This window comes from Phaenicophaeus curvirostris, chromosome 8 (genome assembly GCF_032191515.1).
Source record: "Phaenicophaeus curvirostris isolate KB17595 chromosome 8, BPBGC_Pcur_1.0, whole genome shotgun sequence".
NCBI classification, from domain to species: Eukaryota; Metazoa; Chordata; class Aves; order Cuculiformes; family Cuculidae; genus Phaenicophaeus; species Phaenicophaeus curvirostris.
The window spans coordinates 29,444,560-29,462,868 of record NC_091399.1 but is presented as its reverse complement, the minus strand read 5'-3'; the positions used below and the strand labels follow the sequence as shown (position 1 = coordinate 29,462,868).

The 18,309-nt window shown below is 52.0% G+C and overlaps 3 protein-coding genes across 6 annotated transcripts; 1 reads left to right on the top strand and 2 right to left on the bottom strand.

The window, feature by feature from the left end:
- Positions 1-506: 506 nt before the first annotated feature.
- Positions 507-4,651, bottom strand: NSUN4 (NOP2/Sun RNA methyltransferase 4). Its single transcript, XM_069863049.1, has 6 exons — positions 4,541-4,651; positions 3,278-3,693; positions 2,968-3,122; positions 2,648-2,802; positions 1,828-1,952; positions 507-1,100 (listed from the first exon to the last, which is right to left on the bottom strand). Exons 1-6 carry the CDS (start codon positions 4,643-4,645, stop codon positions 827-829), a joined length of 1,230 nt encoding a protein of 409 aa, XP_069719150.1. The 5' UTR covers positions 4,646-4,651; the 3' UTR covers positions 507-826.
- Positions 4,652-5,784: 1,133 nt separating this feature from the next.
- On the bottom strand, positions 5,785-7,841 carry UQCRH (ubiquinol-cytochrome c reductase hinge protein). Its single transcript, XM_069862167.1, has 4 exons — positions 7,711-7,841; positions 7,596-7,619; positions 6,529-6,690; positions 5,785-6,038 (listed from the first exon to the last, which is right to left on the bottom strand). Exons 1-4 carry the CDS (start codon positions 7,750-7,752, stop codon positions 6,006-6,008), a joined length of 261 nt encoding a protein of 86 aa, XP_069718268.1. The 5' UTR covers positions 7,753-7,841; the 3' UTR covers positions 5,785-6,005.
- A 623-nt stretch (positions 7,842-8,464) lies between these two features.
- Positions 8,465-18,309, top strand: LRRC41 (leucine rich repeat containing 41). 4 transcript variants are annotated; one of them, XM_069863033.1, is made up of 10 exons: positions 8,465-8,611; positions 8,708-8,794; positions 10,261-10,331; positions 11,123-12,239; positions 12,635-12,880; positions 13,744-13,908; positions 14,230-14,328; positions 14,822-14,944; positions 15,859-15,934; positions 17,335-18,309. In XM_069863033.1, the coding sequence occupies exons 1-10, from the start codon at positions 8,491-8,493 to the stop codon at positions 17,567-17,569; spliced, it is 2,340 nt and encodes a 779-aa protein (XP_069719134.1). In that variant the 5' UTR covers positions 8,465-8,490; the 3' UTR covers positions 17,570-18,309. The 4 variants fall into 4 exon arrangements, with proteins under 4 accessions (XP_069719134.1, XP_069719135.1, XP_069719137.1 ...); XM_069863034.1 differs by lacking the exon at positions 8,708-8,794; XM_069863036.1 differs by lacking the exon at positions 12,635-12,880.

The window sequence follows — 18,309 nt, the reverse complement described above, 5'->3', positions numbered from 1 at the left end:
AGTGCATAGTTATTACTCAAAATCATACAAACACCTTCCCACTGGACATTAAAAGGCATCTAAACACACCTGGGAGTGTTCATATCTTCCCTCTCAATCACAGCTTTCCTATCCATGAGGGATGGCAACAGTCACTGGGTTTCCACAGTACCAAACTCTTTCCACCACCACACTTCACGCATCCCAAGCACATTTCCAACTTCACAGCAGCAGTATTCTTAGGAACCTCTTATTCCAGGACCTCAGACTGCTCTTTCTGAAGGTAGGAGATAAGCAGAGACAGATGCAGCTCATTTCTGTGGACAGAAAGACTAAGATCTCCAGATGGCGTTTATTAACCCAAACACACTCATGTAGGATCAAAGCAGATAGGAGAGCAATATCTGCATAGGGTGATTTACTCCATCCCAAGACAGACAAATGAATTGCTCCTTCTGATAAAACTCCTCTCTCTTTCCTACATTAACACCCAAACTCAAACAGATAAACAGGCAGGAGACTCCACAGCAGGTCTTTCTCATTTATTCTCCCTACCCGCAGTAAAAAAGCAGATTTCCTTTGAGATATTTTAAAAAGAAAAATAAATATAAAGCAGCTTTTCTTCCCTTGGAGATGTAGAGTATTTCCTGCCAGATCCAAATACCTGGCTGCCCAGGAAATCAATGGGAACAAGCGTGCTGAGCTCATTGACTGGCTTGTGCAAGTACAGCTAAAATTAGGACTCCAGCAGGAGTCTCTGTACATGACTGCTGCTATCCTTGATCATCTCCTGCAGGACAACGCTACCTCCAAGAAGAGGGACCTGCAGACAGTCTGTCACCCGCTTCTACATCCGACATAATTTGCAGAAATACATAGGTCCAAAGTTGGCTGTGAGGTGAGGCAGCACAAGCTCCCCCAGCCGGCAGTCTGAGAAGAAGGAAAATGTGTCCTGGAAGAGCACCCTGAAGTGGCTCAAGTCCTCGACACGCGTACTGATGTTAAACTCGGTTTCTGCAATTTCTATGGCTCTCTCGATCACATACTCATTCTGCAGCGGAGAGAGGGAGCATGTAGAATACACCACTTCTCCTCCCGGCTTGGTGGCGAGGATCCCAGCCCTGCAGGCAAAATGGACACACACAATCATCATGGGAAGAAAAGGACCATGTGGGACACCAACATTCCCACCCACTGCAACTAGGGAGCCAGCACATAATTTGTAGGAGACGGGTTTCCCTGAACTCTGCAGGCCCAGCAGCCTCACTGCGTCAACCCAAGGACTATTTCATACCAGGGCAATATGGGTCAAGCAGATGCTTAGATTGATAAAGCACTTAACATGGGACAGATGCTACTGGAGAGCAGCTGGAAGGTGGGATCCTCCACTTGCCTCCAAGGAAATGGGTTAAGAGTACGTACAGGGAAAGAGGCTTCCTCAGTTCAAGTTCTGCCATGGGACTCTATAAGCCATTTCCTTATTGCCTGAACTTGCAGTCAGCCCATCCAGCCTTCCTAGTGAAACGAGGTGACAAAGCATCCCGACGTCCTCCCATGGGATGGGAGAAGTGGACACTTGGGAACCCGCCAAGGCTGACTGCAGAAACCTATGTTCCTTAGACCCTCTTCTCTACCTTCTGTGGCTGCTGCTGAGGACAGGAAGGACATTTGATGTGACCAGGAACACGTGCATCTTCTTACATTTATTATGATTTGATGTGTTCAACTGTTGCCATTCCAGATTTCACAGTTGGAGACACATAAAGTAAGAGGAGGTTTTGGTGCTGGCCATGGAGAGCTGCTATCCTAACGCAAACAGCCCCAAAACACAGCTTTGAGCTCACTCACATCAGCAGCTGCAGCTGCAGCATGGGCAACATCTGACGCTCCTTGGTTCGTCTCTTGTGGAAGATGTTGTTGTCCTGCTCCATCACCGAGTGCCTGTCGGTCGTGCAGGGCACATCCACCAGCACCTGTAGCAGCAGAGGTTCTGCATCAGCCCTGGGCCCAGGCCAAGCTCAGCAAATGTAGCACAACCTGCCCCTTGCTCAACTCCTCTGCCCCCATCGCTCACCAAGCAGCTTTTGCTAGCTTGCCCCTCTGATGCTGTCGAGTACAGGTGTGCAGCCACAATTAATAGTAACTCATCTGGCTGCTTTTGTGTTTTGGGTTTTGCAGACAGACAGGGAAGCAGTGAATAACATCACACCCCCGCACGCGTCCTCATTTAACATTTCCACTCTTTGCATCTTCTTGGCAGGCACTACTGCGGCACCTCTGGCTGCAACAATGCACAGTCAGAGCTCCAGCAGTGGTACCTCCGAGTAATGAACCCAGTTCCCTGTTTCTCAGCTGTGTCCAGCTATGGAATTATCTAATCTTCACATCTAATTATCTAATATTCCATTTGATGGATTAGAACAGGATTTTTATGGAGTATTACACAGGTAAATGAAGGCGCAACTCCAAATGCCCACATACACCAGATCCTGCAGAAAGGGTACAGCAGGAGGAAATACTAACCCATACGTGGCTTAGCCTCATCTCTTTCTCTGCATTTAAGATTAGGGAAAACTATACAAATATACTGCAGACAAGCTACTGTCTTCCTCTGAAACAGGAGGAAAGTGAACTAGTGGGTTTATCTTCCCCAGTTCCTTGTATTTACCTTATGGAAAGTGCCACCTTCCACCTGCTCCCAGTCCCTTCCATCGCAGGACGTGACACTCACAGTTTCCCTGATTTCTTTGGGCACGTAGCTATGGAGAATCTGGTGCAGCCTCTTTGTCCGAGACATGGAGACGTCGTTGGCTGTCAGATGCCCTGAGACAACAAAACAGGCATACAAGGAACGTCACTCTTGCAGAAACACACCAAATTCCCGACTCTTACAAGCACAAGTAATTAATGGTCAGGTATTAATGGGCAAAGCACACTCTTCCAGCCCCATTTCACACATGGGGGCAGGGAATACCCACCTCCACTTACCACAAATCCCCGTCTGCAGCAGAGCCAGGGTCTTGCCACCTGGAGCTGCACAGAGGTCAAGGACAAAGTCATCTGGCTGCACATTGAGCGCGAGGACAGGCAGGAGAGATGCTGCATCCATGAGATAGTAGTCGAGGAGCCCCAGCATGTCCGGTCTGAAAATCACCGGTTTGAGTAAAGAAAACAAATGTGTGAGGGGAAAGAAAACAGCAGTCGACATGAGGATGGGGACAGAAGCAGGAGGTGCTCACACACGTGCAGCCCCTAAGGTGGACAGTGACAGCACTGGTCTGTCCCAGGGATGTCTCACCGTGCAGGGCGAAAGCGTGTGATGTCTCCTCTGGGGAAGGTGTAACACTTGATGTTGGAGCTGATGGAAGCACGAAGCTGTGGTGATGTCTCTGCGTGCGTCACTGACTCTGTGTGCGTCACCGTCCCGCACTCGCCAGACCCCTCCTGGCACACGCTTTCCCATCTCCCCACTTCCAACTGCAGTTGCTGCGCCTTTTGGGAGGCTTCAGAAACAAAATCCGTGGCACTGAGAAGCTCCAGCTCTTGGGTGACGTGGTCAACACCAGAGAAGTTGTTGAGAAGGGCGCCGTACTTCTGTTCGCAGAGGAGGCCAACGCGGACGGAGGGCCAGAGCTCCTTCAGGTGCAGGCTGTAGTTCATGTCAAAGTGGTGCAGGGCCAGCCGCGTGGCCGGGATGCGGGGGGCCGTGGTGGCCTTGCAGGAAAAAACACCAGAGAGGTTAAAAGACAAAATACCTTTACATCGTTACATCCCAGATTCCCAACCTTCTTGTTTTTCTGGGAGAATCCAGCCCCAGGTTCTGTCCTGCCCCAGAAAGTGACTGTGCCCCAGGTACCCCTGTGGTGGTGTCCTGTAGGTGGGGAATGGCTGAATTGGGCTGGGGGGCATGGGGTGGGCGCGGGATGGGGCACAGCTCAATGGGACTGAGGGGAATGGGGTGGGAGTGGCTGAACGGGGGCGCTGGGTCGGGAAAGGCTGAATGGGGCTGGGAGGCACAGGGTGGGGAATGGAGCGGGGAATGGCTGGATGGGGCTGGGGGGCACAGGGTGGGGAACGGAGCGGGGAATGGCTGGATGGGGCTGGGGGGCACAGGGTGGGGAATGGAGCGGGGAATGGCTGGATGGGGCTGGGGGGCACCGGGTGGGCGCGGGATGGGGCACAGGTGAATGGGACTGGGGGGCACGGCGTGGGGACGGCTGAACGGGGCTCGAGGGCACGGGGTGGGCTTGGGATGGGGCACAGCTCAATGGGGTGAGGGGCGTGCGGTGGGGACGCAAAGAGGGGAATGGCTGTACATGTGGGGGGCTTCACAGGGGCGCTATAGGGTGAAATGGGGACACAGAAGGGGTACAATAGGGCACAATAACGCCATAACGAGGGTAAGATGGGGTTGCAAAGGGTGCAAGGAGGAGTGGAACGAGGACAAGAGGGGATGCAAGGAAGCCGGGACGGGGAGAGGGAAGAGTGCAGCATAAGTGGAGGTGCAAAAGGGTCAGCAGGGAGGCGAGCGGGGCCGCCCCCACGGCGGGGACCCGCTCACCCACTTCTCCTTGTGCCGGTGCCGGCGCGGCCCCGGTCCCAGCCCCGCCAGCGGTCGCCTCCGCCTCAACAAGAGCCCCAGAGGCCCGCGGGCCACCGCCGCCATTGCCGCCATCGCGCGGCGACTTCCGGGGCGGGGCTCGGCCCTTATATAGACACGCCGCTAAGGCCACGCCCCCTCGAATTTAGCCACGCCCCTTCCTGTCATTCCCCCTCACCCACCGCTCTCTCTGGCCACGCCCCTTTCACACACACGCTGTTCTCTTGGCCACGCCCCCTCGGCCGCTGTCCCCTCTCCAGCCGCTACACGTGTTCCCCGGAGCCGCGAGGGACCTGGAGGAGGCTGAGGGGAGACCTCATCGCAGCCTACAGCTTCCACACAAGGGAGGGAGCAGCAGGCGCTGATCTCTCTCTTGTAGCCGGTTATAGGACTCAAGGGAATGGCAGGAAGATGTGCCAGGAGAGGGTTAGGTTGGACATAAAGGAAAGGTTCTTCACCCAGTGGGTGGTGGAGCACTGGAACAGCTCCTCAGAGAAGCAGTTGTGCTGCCAAGCTTGATGATACCCAAGCAGCATTTGAATGACACATTCAGACACACGGTGTGAATGTTGGGGTTGTCTGTGCAGGGACAGGAGTGGGACTCAATGATCCTTGTGGATCTCTTCCAACACAGCCCATTTTATGATCAGATTTCCAGCTACTAAGCATTCCACTCAGGAAAAACAGGCAGGGTGTGAACTTGACCCTCCCACCGGACAGTCGCAAGGTTGGTGGGTCATACAGCAGTACTTCAGAGACCTCAGGTGACCCTTCCTGCTCCGCTCGGGGATTGAGCACGTGGAACCACCACCCTGCTCACCTGCAGTAATGGTGTCGGTCACTCTGGGCAAGAATGAGAAGCCAACCGCAGCCACAAGGCTCTTCCAGCCACTCTCAGCAGCTGGTGACAGCAAGGGACAGATAACAACTTTGCCCTAGCGCTAAGGAGCTTTTCTTTCCTAGAAAAGGGTCGTTCCCTTTCACCTGCTGCGTGAACAATATTGGCCTTGGGAGACTTGGAAATAATCTTTGTGGCTCCAACAGAAAATTCCTCCCTTTGGGATGGCGCTCCTGCCACTGCACATCACGGCTGCACAAAAAGGATGTTCCCACAAGTGAGGAAAAGTTTTTCTCCGTGGGACTGGGCTCTGACCTTAACCCAGTACAACCTGGAAGCACAAGAGCTAGGAAATAAACAGAGGGTATTTCCATGGGAACTGTTTAATATGGAAAATTACAGAACAACAACATGAGTTTTGCGTAGCTGCACATCTTCCATGAGAACAGATGCTGTGACAGGCCGACACACTGTCGCTGCCAGGAAACTGTTCCGTTTACACCTGGTGTGGAGAATGAACAGGCAGGAGCAGGACTGTGGATCCAGGAACTGCCAGCACTGGCTGTGGAAGCAGATAATCACCCACCTTCACTTCAGGCTCTTAAAGAGTTTGTGAGCAACCTGAAAAGACAAAGAGCTTGAGACCCCATAGTTTAGGGCTGGGAATCAGCATGGTGTTACCACACGCCTGTGAGGCTTCTGGGCTACTGATACAGATGGCCCGGCAGCCCTCTGCACTCCTTGCTGTTTTGCAGTCACTCAAAGAAGCTAACAAGCTGAGATCTCTTACAAAGTTTCACCTCAAGCTAAAAAGGTTTGATCTTTAAAATGGCAAAAGCAACACTGAAATAGCAGAGTGCCATTTGCAAGGCAGAAACAACATATCTGACTCATTCCATTGTTTAATAACCTACCAAAACCCACATGCAACTGCTGTAATGAGGAGAAAGCAAACATTTAACAAGAAAAAGCATCAAGGCTCACAGCTCTTCAGAGAACAAGCAGCTAGTGCACCTCACACTTGAGGGGTGCGGGCTCTTGGAAGCGTGGCTGAAGGCAGCTCTGCCCCCAGCATCAGAATGGATGTTGCACCCCTGGGTGCTGCACTTACGCAGTGGTCCCTGGCATGCAGGAAGTCAAACAGCTCCTCTGTGCACTGCTCTTCTGTCTGGGACCTGGAGGACACGCGTGCATCACACAGCTCCAGCCGCTCCCGTGCCTTGGCACATTTCTCCGTCTGCTCGCAGTGCTCCCGCACTGTGGTTAAAGGATCCTGCAGACACGGGGCTGCCGTCACGACTGGGAGACCCCAAAACAACGTTTGCCCCTGGAGGCCCACGCTTGAACAGGGAGCCATATATGGCACCAAAGTGAGAGCCCAGCCACCACTGCACTAAACTTGAGTTCATTAGCACAGAGCAGCAACAGGGACCTGAGCCCCTGCAAGTTTGTCTGTCTGAACTAAAAGGCACCAGGCACCTTCACAGAATCATCGTAGAATGGTTTGGGTTGGAAGGGACCTTAAAGCCACACTCAATTCCAAACCCCTGCCATGGACAGGGACACCTCCCACTGGATCAGGTTGTTCAAAGCTTCATCCAATCTGGCCCTGAACACCTCCAGGGATGGGCAGCCACTTCTCTGGGCAATCAGTGCCAGAGCCTTAGCATCCCGATAGGACATTTCTTCATAAGATCTAAACTAAACTAAAACCACTACTCCTCAACCTATCCCTGCAATCCGTGGTAAGAGTCCCATCCCAGCCTTCCTGTAGCCCTTTCACTACTGGAAGGCTGCTCTAAGGTCTCCCCAGAGCCTTCTCTTCTCCAGGCTGAATAACCTCAACTCTCCCAGCCTGTGCTCCAGCCCTACGACCACTTCGTGACCCCTCTGGACTTGCTCCAACATCTCCATGTCCTTGCTGTGCTGAGGACTCCAGAACCGGACACAGGACTCTAGGTGGGGTCTCACGAGAGCAGAGCCGAGGGGCAGAATCCCCTCCCTCACGCTGCTGGTCCCGCTGCTTTGGATGCCGGCAGGACAGCGTTGGTTTTCTGGGCTGTGAGCGCACGTTGCCGGTTCGGGCGCCCCCCGGGACTACGGAGCCACCGTTGAGGCCACGGGTTCCCTCCCCGCTAAGCCGCCCTCGAGGCCCGCCCGGCGCGCCGCCCGCCTTACCACCAGCTCCTCCTCCTCTTCCTCCTAGGGAACAAAAGAAAAGAAAGCAGAGCCGTTACCGACGTGCGGCACCGTCCCGCGAGGCTGCGGCTCCGCCCGGCCCGGCCCGGCTCACCTCGGGCTCCCCGGCGTGAACCACGGTGTCCAGCGGCCCCATCGCGCCCCGCAGAAGGACTCGCCACGGTCACCCGCCGGAAGTGACGCCAAGAGACCGGAAGCGGAAATGAAATCGCAGCGCTTCCCTTCCAATCATGGCGGCCAGCGGAGGCTGAGACCGTCTCAAGATGGCCGCCCACAGGAGTTTGGAAGGACGCCTTTTCGTGCCCTTCTCCCCAGGGGTCGCAACATCCCGACCGGGAAAGGGTTAGCGCTCGATGTCGACACTGAAAATAGCGGCAATTAAGCTCTCCAAGGCGCCTTCCGGAATCACAGAATCATAGAATCACTACATGGGAAAGGACCCACCGAATCATCGAGTCCAACCATTCCCATCAATCACTAAACCATGTCCCTCAGCGCCTCGTCCACCCGTCCCTTAAACCCCTCCAGGGAAGGTGACTCAAGCCCCTCCCTGGGCAGCCTCTGCCAGTGCCCAATGACACTTTCCGTGAAATATTTTTTTCTCCAGAGGTGTTTAAAAGACGAGTGGATGAGGCGCTGAGGGGCATGGCTTAGTGATTGATGGGAATGGTGGGACTCGATGATCCGGTGGGTCTTTTCCAACCTGCTGATTTTGTGCTTATTCCACGTAATCATCGACGTGACCTCCCCAACGTGGCCGCGCGCTCCGTCCTCCTCCCAAGATGGCGGCGAGGGCCGTCCCTCCCAAGATGGCGAAAGGGGAGGAGTTGTCCCTCCCAAGATGGCGGCGGGTGGCGGGGATGTCCTTCCCAAGATGGCAGCGACGCGGCGGGGTGCGATGGCGGCGGAGCCTCCGCAGGGTCCGCGCAGCCTTTGTGCTCTGAGCGCTTTGGCCGTGAGCCGCCACATGGGCGCCCTGGAGCGGGACGCGTGGGGTAAGGGGCGGTGAGCCGGGCGCGGGGCGCGGGATCGGGCTGTGCCCACAGTCTCCGCCATCCCCCATCTCTCCTTCTATCTCTGTGCCCTCGCAGCGCTGCCCGCGCCCCTCCTGCGGGGCCTGCTGCCGCTGCTCAACGTGTTCCGCTTGCAGCGCGCCGAGCCCGCGGCGAGGAGAGCGGGTGAGCCGGGGGGGACCCGCCGGGGTGGGAATGGGAGCCTCACGCCATGGGGACCCCGGTTAGAGAGGGGACGGAGCCCTCCAGGGTGGGAATGGGAGCCTCGCGCCATGGGGACCCCAGTTAGAGAGGGGACGGAGCCCTCCAGGGTGGGAATGGGAGCCTCACACCCTGGGGACCCCAGTTAGAGAGGGTGGTGGACCCTCCTGGACTGGAATAGGAGCCTTGCACCCTGGGGAACCTAGTTAGAGAGGGGGACAGACCCCTTCAGGGTGGGAATAGGAGCCTCACACCTTGGGGAACGCTGGTTGGAGATGGGGATTGATCCTCCGGTGTGGAAATGGTAACCTCACACCAGGGGAACCCGGTTGGAGAGGTGGGGGGTGGACCCTCCAGGGTGGGAATGGGAGCCCTGCACTGGGGGGTCCCTGGTGGGAGAGTGAAATGAGACCCTTCCAAGCTGGAAATAAGAGCTCTGTACTGGGAGGGCTCGGACCAGGGAGGAGGGATGGATCCCTTTGGGCTGGAAACAGGAGACTCACACCCTGAGGACTCCAGTTGGAGAGGAGGGATGGACCCTTCCAGGCTGGAAATGTGAGCCTGACGCCAGGGGGACCTCGGTTTGAAAGGGGAGATGGAGTTTCCAAGCTGGGATTGGGAGCCCCCAGTTGGAGAGTGGAGAAGGGCTCTCCTGTATGGAAATAGGAGCCTACGCTTGTGGGACTCCAGTTGGAAAGCAGGGATGGACCCTCCAGGCTAGGAATGGGAGCCCTGCAGTGGGGGTCCTTGGCAGAGGATGGGACAGACCCCTCCAGGATGGAAACAGGAGCCTTGCACTGTCAGACTCTGACCGGAGAGAGGGGATGGACCCTTCCAGGATGGAAATTGGAGCCCCACACTGGGGGGACCCTGGCTTCAGACAAGGGATGGACCCTTCCAGAATGGTAATGGGAGCCCTACACTGGGGGGACCCCAGTGGGAGAGGGGGAATGCGACCCTTCAGGCTGGAAAGGGGAGCCCCGCACTGTGGGGATCCCGGCCAGAGAAGGGGGATGGACACCTCCTGGCTGCAAATGGGAGCACCAGGCCAGCAGATTGAACCCCACTTCTAAGGGGGAGACACTGCTATGCACAGTCCTTGCCATCAGATGCGGCCTGGCTAACCCCCGCATCCAAAATCTGGAGCCCCATCCTGTAGCCAGGCAGGCTTTGACAGCAGTGTGGGCTCTGCAGTAATTCTGCGCCTTCCAAGAACCAGCAAAACCAGTTGGTTTTGAAATTGCGGCCCCTAAAAGGGGGGACTTGAACTCTTCCCTTCACCATAAAGCACCATCCTTTTGCTGCAGGGGTCTGTCTCTGCACCCCCTGAGCTGCCCCTCGTCTGCCCGGTGCCCCTGCAAGTGCCAAAGCAGGACACTCTGACGAGGAGAAGGGCTGAAAGCACCCGGTTAATTATGTTTCTTTCCCAGGCATCTCAACACAGCCCATGTGGCGCAAGCTGTGGGACGATGTGATGAAAACCAGGCCACCCAACTCGGAGGTGAGATGCTGCCAGCAAGAGAGGGGGCAGGACGCAGGCTCTCCATTTTCAACATCTTCCATGACGTTTCATTTTGAAGCCTGACAGTGCTCCTGGCCACCTCCAAGCGATTGCTGGGGCTTGTTTATAAGGACTCGTAGAGCTCAGGACCAAAGCATGACCCCAGTACAATCAGTTTGGGAAACGGGGTTTATAAAAGGAGCTGTAGTGTACAGCCACACCCTTCATCTCGTAAGCGAGTTTGCCCTCATTCTAGAGGTGAATTTCCAAGGGAAACAGAGGATAAAACCAGTATCTTATATCATGCTTACACCTACAGTGGCAAAAAATGTGCTGATGTCTTAGAAAGCCCTAGAAAAATACTTAGAGAAGATAGTGAGTTTGGACGAATGGTTTTACGTAGGAAAACTGAAGCAGCTCCACTGATTCAGCATTGCAAAAGAATTGTTAACAGACTACTTAGTCATAGCCTATAAATAGACACTCGGGAAGAAAATTCCTGATGATGTGGGATTTTAATAGGCAAACACATGGCTCAGCTTCAAACCACTGAATGTGTTTTAATGGGGCCAGAAGCAGGATGAAGCAAGGGTGATGGGAGTAACTCAGTTTTTCAACTAATACATCGAGGAAGGATGCAGAGAGCTAGACAGACAGGTTCAGTTGTGCTAGCAGGAGGGGTTTTTTGAGCACTACATTCATTAGGTTAGCAGATAGCAATAATTTAACTTGAAAAGAACAAGAAAAATAGTGGCTAAGTTTGTGAACATGGCCCTGTTGTTTAATTGCAGAGTATAACCTGTTGGAGGAAGAAGTTCCTTGAAACGTTCTTCTCAAACGTCCTTCACGGTGTCTTGGATGTTTCTTCTGACTGGCGTCTCAACGACCATCACTTTTTGCCGCTGCTCCACAGCTCCCTGCACGTTTCCCAGCTTACCCTCTGCAACATGCTTCAGGGCGCGGTAGAGCTTACGGCTGAGCACAACCAGAAAGTGCTTGAGAACCTGGCTGAGTCCCTGCACGTCCTGAAGTTCCAGCACCTCCTCTCCTCCGACCAGTCCACCAGGCGTTCGCTGGTGTTACTTCTTCACCGGCTGATTCATCATGGCTCTGTCAACCAAGTGTCCATGTATTCCTGGCCTGTTCCCGACACGGTTCTTCTCGTTCTCATTTTGAGCATGAGTGCTGGGTTTTGGCGCTCAGGAAATGCCCTCATGTATCACAGCAGCCCGTGTGGCCTTTGCAGAGAGGAGGACAAAGCTCAAAGCCAGGAGCCAACACAAGAGCAATCAGAGAGGAGCTGCTGCAACAAGAGGGCCTGGAGCGATGGTGAGAACCAGAAGACATCCCCTAGAGCCCCTGAGGAGGCTGATGTGGAGATGAACGGAAATCCTCTGCAAAACCAAGTGTACAATGAGGCAAGCAGCAAGGTGCCCTGCGACCACAGCAGCGTTCAGGGAGGATCTTCTTGTTGCATCTCAGACCAGCCATCCTGTTGCCCCGTTCCTCAAAAGACACGCAGACGGCTGAAATCTGCAGTAGGGAAGAAACGTCGCTGCCTCAGACGAAGCAGGGGGCGATACGCTGACCCAGAGGACCTATATGATTTTGTTTTTACTGTTGCTAGAGAGGATAAGTCGGAGTTTATTGACAAAAACAGCACCACAGAGGGAGAAAATGCTGAGAACTGGACTAGTTCCTCCCCAGGATCTCTGCACACTGACCATGCTGGCTGTAAGAAAATAGGAGGATCAGCTGGGATCTTTTCTCTGAAAGCAGCTCACCACTTCCGCAGCGTGTCCACGCTGGAACTGTTTTCCATTCCTTTGACTGGAGAGATGTGTCGGACACTGAGTAACCTGCTGAGCTCCTGGCTGTCTTTAGAAAACCTGGTACTGTCTTACAACGGTTAGTGGGGTGAACAGGTTGCTTCCCTCCAGCCTTGATCTAGGGGTCTGACTTAATGCTCAGGTTTACCCTGATTTTATTTTTACTGGAACGGGTGTTGTAAAAATATTGGTACCTGATCCTAAAAATGGCATTGTTAGAGATGATTAATTAGTGTGAGGACTCTTTTGAGGGAGAGAATGGAGCCCTTCTCCCCCAGAGCAGCCCCTGGCCTTGTGGTTAAATGCTACCCAGAGAGGGCCAGATCTTGTCTCCTGTACGTGCAGCTTAAGAATGTGTGGATAAAGCAGTCTGTGAGCTTTTGACTGAGGTTGCTTGGCCATTGCAGCTCCAGCTGTGTGTGTTGGTGTCTGTACAGGCACAGCTAACACCATTCTGTACAAATACTGTTCCAGGCCTGGGCGCTAACATCTTCTGCATCCTCTCTGGGCTCCGCACCCTGTCCTGCCACCCGGACTGCAATCTCTGCGTCGTGCGTGTGAGTGACGTCTATTCCCATGTGCCCTGCATGGAGCTTGTTCACTGCATCCTGAGCGCCCTTCCCCAGCTCCAAACGCTCTCGCTCAGTTTTGACCTCAAAAAACAGCTGGAGGGGAACAGGCCAGAGGGGAATCCAAGCTGCAGTGAGGCAGAAATACCAGGTAGGAAACAGATTCTGAGTGATGACCAGCATGTGGCAGGCAGATAGAGCCATAAAAAGCTTGGCACCCAGATTTGAACTCCGCACTGTTACAGTGTTGTGTAATTAACCAATTACAGCCTCACCTTCCTGATTTAGATGGTGCTGCAGTTTGTCATTTCCAGTCTGACGTGCTCTGTGGAGCCTGAGCCTTGGACAAAGCATTTTATTGCTGTGTGCCAGCCTGCTGCAACGTCAGCTTTGAACAGGGGAGTCATAACCTGCTAGCAGTGACAGTCCACGCAGCCCACCAGAAGCGTGTCCCATCAGATCTGTACGTTGGCTGGGAGCTTCTGCTTTGTCCATCCTATTCCCTGTGAGGCTGTAAAGCCTTAGACAGATTCTTGAGCAGAGGGAAAGCATCTCTTGATCACTACAGTACCACAGGTGATGGTAAAGCACTGCCCAAGCCGCCGGATTACAGTGTGGGAGCTACAGCAACATGTTCTTGACTCACAGGTTTCCCACCACCCTCTTCAGCCCCTGAATGACCAGAAAAGCAGTAAGCAAAGCCTGAGCGAGAATGGAGTGGGGTCAGTGAAGAGCTGTGCTCTGGGAACCTTTTCTGCAGTATTGTTGTACTGCTAGAACACAGCAGAAATTGGTGGCCCTGTGGTCTGTCAGGATTCCTGAAATGAGCCTTAAGGGACTGATGTTACCATAGGTCTGAGTTGCCATAGAGCTCTGTGGGGCAGGGTGGGTCACACAGGCACATTCTACCGACCTGAACTATGATCATGTCAGTCACACAGACTCCCTGCTTGCTCTGGGACCTAGACAGGCACTCCAGACCAAGCTCTTTCATTGTTGTTTTTCTTCCCTCAGAGAGCTGCCTGGAGCAGCTGGAAATCCGATTCCCCAGGGAACCTCTGCAGACCATGTTCCTGCTGCCAGTGCTCAAGGCGTCAAAGTCCCTCCAGCAGTTGTCCCTTGACAGCGCCACGTTGCCCTGTTCTCAGGAGCTTGGGCTCCTCTTGGAGGCGCTCAAAGGTACTCTGCTAACACCGCTGTGACAAAGAGTAGCTTCCTTGCTGTGATCTTCCATCCTTTAGTGCGAAGCCAGCTTAGGTGGGTCCATTTCTTCAGTGTGGACATCCTTGAAGACTCCTGACAAAAGGAAATGGTTCCCATGTTCTATGCCGAGCATGTGAATGATCCTGCACAGCAGGATAGTTCCTTTTTAATTACCTGGAATCCAGCACAAATTACCCACGGTCTGGCTCAGTTTCTGGGCGTTAGCTGTAGTTGGATCAGGCTCTCTTTATCCTGAGGATGTACAGTGCTTTATTGGAGAACTTGTTTTGCTTTTAGAGTGTAACCCGAATTTGAAGAAAGTGAGTTTCCGTGATATGAACCTGGCTGAGCACCAGAAGGAAGTTCTGCTTTTGCTTCAGGATCCTGTCCTGCAAGGTACAGCAGACTCCGGGGTGCTGGTGCTTGGAAAGGTGCTGCAGGTGGCTGCTTTTGGCTGGCTGACGTTTGACAGGTGATGTTCTGATGTACAAGGTTTAGTTAAACTGGAGCAGATCCATAGCTGTTGGCAGAGGGGGAATGTGTCTGGTTCTTTGTGCCACCAGGGCAGAGAGAGGAGCAGCTGCAAAGCTGGCATGTGCTGCCAAGAAGAGTCTGTATTATCAGTTATAAAACAAAGGTTTTTTCAACCTGCAGAGCGCAGTAGCCTTTAAGTGGGTCAGCTGGCAAAGCCGCAAAGCCACTTTCCCCGGGCATGATCCGTGCTCTTTTCCTGTGACAGAGCAGCAGTGCTGTTGTCTGCAATCCACTGCTGGGGAAGCTTTGTTCTTGCATACAGATTAAGGGCTGGAGCTGCCTGCAGGATGTAATTACAGAATAATGAAGCACGCAGGGAGTACTAACATGTACTGTCAATCCATTTCTTCTGTAGAAATCACATTTTCCTTCTGTCGACTGTTTGAAAGCTCTACTGCTGAGTTTTTGTCAGAAATAATCAATACAGTGAAAAGAAACTCATCTTTGAAGAGCCTCAAACTGCCTGGGAATCGTCTTGGTGCGTACTGTGAATATTGTGATGCGGCCTTGACCTTAGACCAGCTCCCTTGGAGATAAATTAAGGGTTGGAGTTGCTTACCTGGTGACCTTTGTGCTGAACTTAACATGTGCATGAACAGAGTGGATTTAGCTCATGAAGTAAGAAGCACCGAGTTCATTTTTTAAAGGCAGGATTTCAGTTGTGTTCAGCAATGTACCGAGAGCCCAGGTGCTGCACAGGCATTATGGTTGCTTTTTTTCTGCAGCAAAAGCAAGTATCAGTGGGACTCCAGATTTGACTGAGCACCAGTCTGCTTCACACTCTTTAATAGGAACAGATCCAGCAGCAGATGCACTGCCTCTCATCTAAAGGCATGGATTTTTCCCAGAAATTGTGCCTTAAAAGCTGTTGGCAGCACTGCAGGGATGGGGATAAGCAAAGGAAGGGTTTGTGTCAAAGGAGTAGAACTGAAATTTACAGAAACACTTGTCTTTTTGGGGCACAGGCCAAACAGAAACATCTGTGAAATTAATTTCATGTAAATCCAGAAATGGTTTCTGTTTTATTGAAATGGGAAAGCTCAGGATTTGCTGAAGTACACCTAATGTCAGAGATTTGAGTTCATCCTGTGCTATTGGCCACTTTTAAAACAAAGCTGCATATTGACTTCTCAAACAAAGCCAGGATTTTTCTAGTGAAACAAACTGTGCCCTATCAGCAAACCCTTCCCATGCTTTGAATGCCGTGCTCAGTGAGGCAAATTCACTTTAGGTCACTGAGGAGGACAAACTGAGGGTGCGGAGATGAGCCCTTTGTGCTGCACACACATGCTTAGAGCTTCCTTTCTGCACTATTGTTCCAGCCTTGTGGTTGTTTGAATATTTAAGACAGTTCCCAGTTTGCGTCTAACACCTGTATTTCTCCCCTCTCAGGGAATCAAAGGCTGGTTGCCCTCGCAGACATTTTCTCTGAAGATTCCTCCTCTTCTCTTTGCCAGCTGGATGTCAGGTATTCTGCTGCTCTGAACTCACTGGATTTCTTGTTTTGCAAGCGTAAGAGCTGAACTGGGCTCAGGCAGTAGGAGAAGTTCAAACATAGTTTTGTTCCTTAGCCATAAATTGGAGAGGGGGAGATTTAGACTAGACATAAGGAGGAAATTCTTCACGCTGAGGGTGGGGAGGCCCTGGCAGAAGTTGCCCAGTGAAGCTATGGCTGCCCCTTCCCTTCAAGTGTTCAAAGCCGGTTGGATGGGGCCTTGGGCAGCCTGATCCAGTGGGACGTGTCCCTGCCATGGGGGTTGGAATTAGATGTTTAAGGTGTCTTCCAATCCAAACCGTTCTGTGATTCCTTCCTCAAAAGAACATATGCCCAAGAAAAACTTAAGAGGCCATACAGCCCCAGGGACCTTCAGCATCTCTGAGGCATCTCATTGTCCCTTTTATAAGTGAGTCAAGCTCCACCTAAAAAGCAGCTTTGGTTTGCTGCTTCCTTGGGAGGTTCCTGCATTGTAGGTTAGAAGTAATGTACTTTTATTCTTAAGCATCAGCATGAATAGCTGTTCTCACTGCCCTGGAACAGGGAAAGAATGCCGTCATCGCTCCTGTCAGATCCTGTGAATGCCTCTGCATTCCTTTCATCAGTTTTGGTCATCAACCTGAACTGCTGTTCTCTACTTGAGCTTTAATGGCCATAAAGATAGGTAGTAACCATCATGAAGCACGTGGAAGGTAGCATTTCTGCAATACTAATGACTTCATTGCTTGATTATTCCCACTCTCCCAGCTCAGATTGCTGACAGTGTATTTAACGATGGCCGCTCTTTCAGCAGCCTTGAATCATGATTGTTCCTGTGTATCTCACAAGATTAAGTTCAGCTTGCAACTTCATACTTATTTACAGATCTATGCAGGGAAAAGGACCTTTAATATCCTTAAAACACCAGGACATGACACATGCTCTGCAGATCTTCTCAGAAGGAAGAGATAAACACTCACTTACTGCTGAGGCTTGCACTGGGACCTGTAGGCTGGGCCATGCCCCTTGGTCCAGGCAGCTGCTGTGAGACTGAAGCACTCCCGGCACTGCTTAGCCAGCAGCTTAGGTCCTGCAACACTTTAAGTAGATTGAACTGTGGCCTTAAGTCAGTAATAAGGAGTTTAACTTGTGGTTACTACCCAAGTTTTTAAAAGCTTCCGGCCCTTCGTATTACTGTGCTTCAGTTATGTTTTTCATCGAAACTAGAAGATCATTCTTCAGCAGTACAAAGTGTGAAAGTTGTACTGCGCATTGAAACATCCTTAGATACCTGCACTGGCAGGAACTAGAAGGAACAGTAATTTAAACTGCTTGAATTCTAGCCTAGACTCGTAATGAAATAATTTTTTTTTTGTCCTCCTTTCCCTTGGAAGCTCAAATTGCATCAAACCTGATGGGCTTCTGGAGTTCACAAAGAAACTGGAAGGCCACATCCAGCAGAGAGGGGGACGGATTCCATTCACACACCTCCGCCTCTTCCAAAATTGGCTGGACCAGGATGCTGAAACAGCTCAAGAAGCACTTCGGCGTCTGAAAGCTGTGTGCAGTGTGGTCAACGACTCGTGGGACTCCTCACAGGCCTTTGCTGACTACCTCAGTGTCATGTGATGGACACAGGAGAAAACCAATCCGCTTGAACCTAAGCAGTTCAGTCCCTGGCCAATAAGATTATTTCATCACAGAGGCAGGGGTTTCTTCCCCTGGTTCAAGCAGGGTGCAGTTGTTCTTGTCCCTTTCCTGTTCATCTGAAGAAGGGTTACCACAGTGAAGTGACACAAGGCCATGTGGGTCAACAGCTGTATTTCCAAGTGATCTACCTCTTACCATCTCCTCAGTTTGGATATTTTAAGTGGGACAGATTATCAAACAAGCTTCTGTGACTTCCTGCAGATGTTGGGACAAGCAGTTATTTATTGCACTGAGTGTTGTTACAAATTTCACGTTGTATCAGCTGATATTTCATCAATAACTATCTCCACTGGTGGAGAGACTCAAAAGCCATCTGGCTGGAATCTGTGGCAACCAGCTCAAGGTGACCTTGCTTTTGAGCAGGGGCATTGGACAATATGACTTCAGAAAGACTCTTTCCTACTAAACCATTCTGTGATCTTTGAAACAAGAACTCCTCCCTCCACTTAAAGGGAGTCGAAAACGAGCTAAAAAAGCACCCAGTCTTGACCTTTTACATTTAGAAAATTTTACTTCATATAGAAATTCTTTATGTACCAAGTAGCCTACTATTCACATGCAGTTGTGTTGCCCCCTCCAATGTCAGCAGTCCTTTTATACAGAGGTTTTGAACAGCTTGTTCTTTTGTAATGTTTTTATAATAAAAATAATTAAGACCC

Excerpts from the sequence above, each read along its gene's own strand:
- NSUN4 (XM_069863049.1), bottom strand. The coding sequence starts at position 4,645 with ATGGCGGCGGTGGCCCGCGGGCCTCTGGGGCTCTTGTTGAGGCGGAGG. Across the intron at positions 1,953-2,647 it reads AAGGTGGCACTTTCCATAAG|GTGCTGGTGGATGTGCCCTG; the intron begins GTAAATACAAGG and ends CTGCTGCTACAG. Across the intron at positions 1,101-1,827 it reads CTGCAGCTGCAGCTGCTGAT|GGCTGGGATCCTCGCCACCA; the intron begins GTGAGTGAGCTC and ends TTTTGCCTGCAG.
- UQCRH (XM_069862167.1), bottom strand. The coding sequence starts at position 7,752 with ATGGGGCCGCTGGACACCGTGGTTCACGCCGGGGAGCCCGAG. Across the intron at positions 7,620-7,710 it reads TTCACGCCGGGGAGCCCGAG|GAGGAAGAGGAGGAGGAGCT; the intron begins GTGAGCCGGGCC and ends TTTGTTCCCTAG. Across the intron at positions 6,691-7,595 it reads AAGAGGAGGAGGAGCTGGTG|GATCCTTTAACCACAGTGCG; the intron begins GTAAGGCGGGCG and ends CCGTGTCTGCAG.
- LRRC41 (XM_069863033.1), top strand. The coding sequence starts at position 8,491 with ATGGCAGCGACGCGGCGGGGTGCGATGGCGGCGGAGCCTCCGCAGGGT. Across the intron at positions 8,795-10,260 it reads GCCCGCGGCGAGGAGAGCGG|GCATCTCAACACAGCCCATG; the intron begins GTGAGCCGGGGG and ends TTTCTTTCCCAG. Across the intron at positions 13,909-14,229 it reads CCTCTTGGAGGCGCTCAAAG|AGTGTAACCCGAATTTGAAG; the intron begins GTACTCTGCTAA and ends TTTTGCTTTTAG.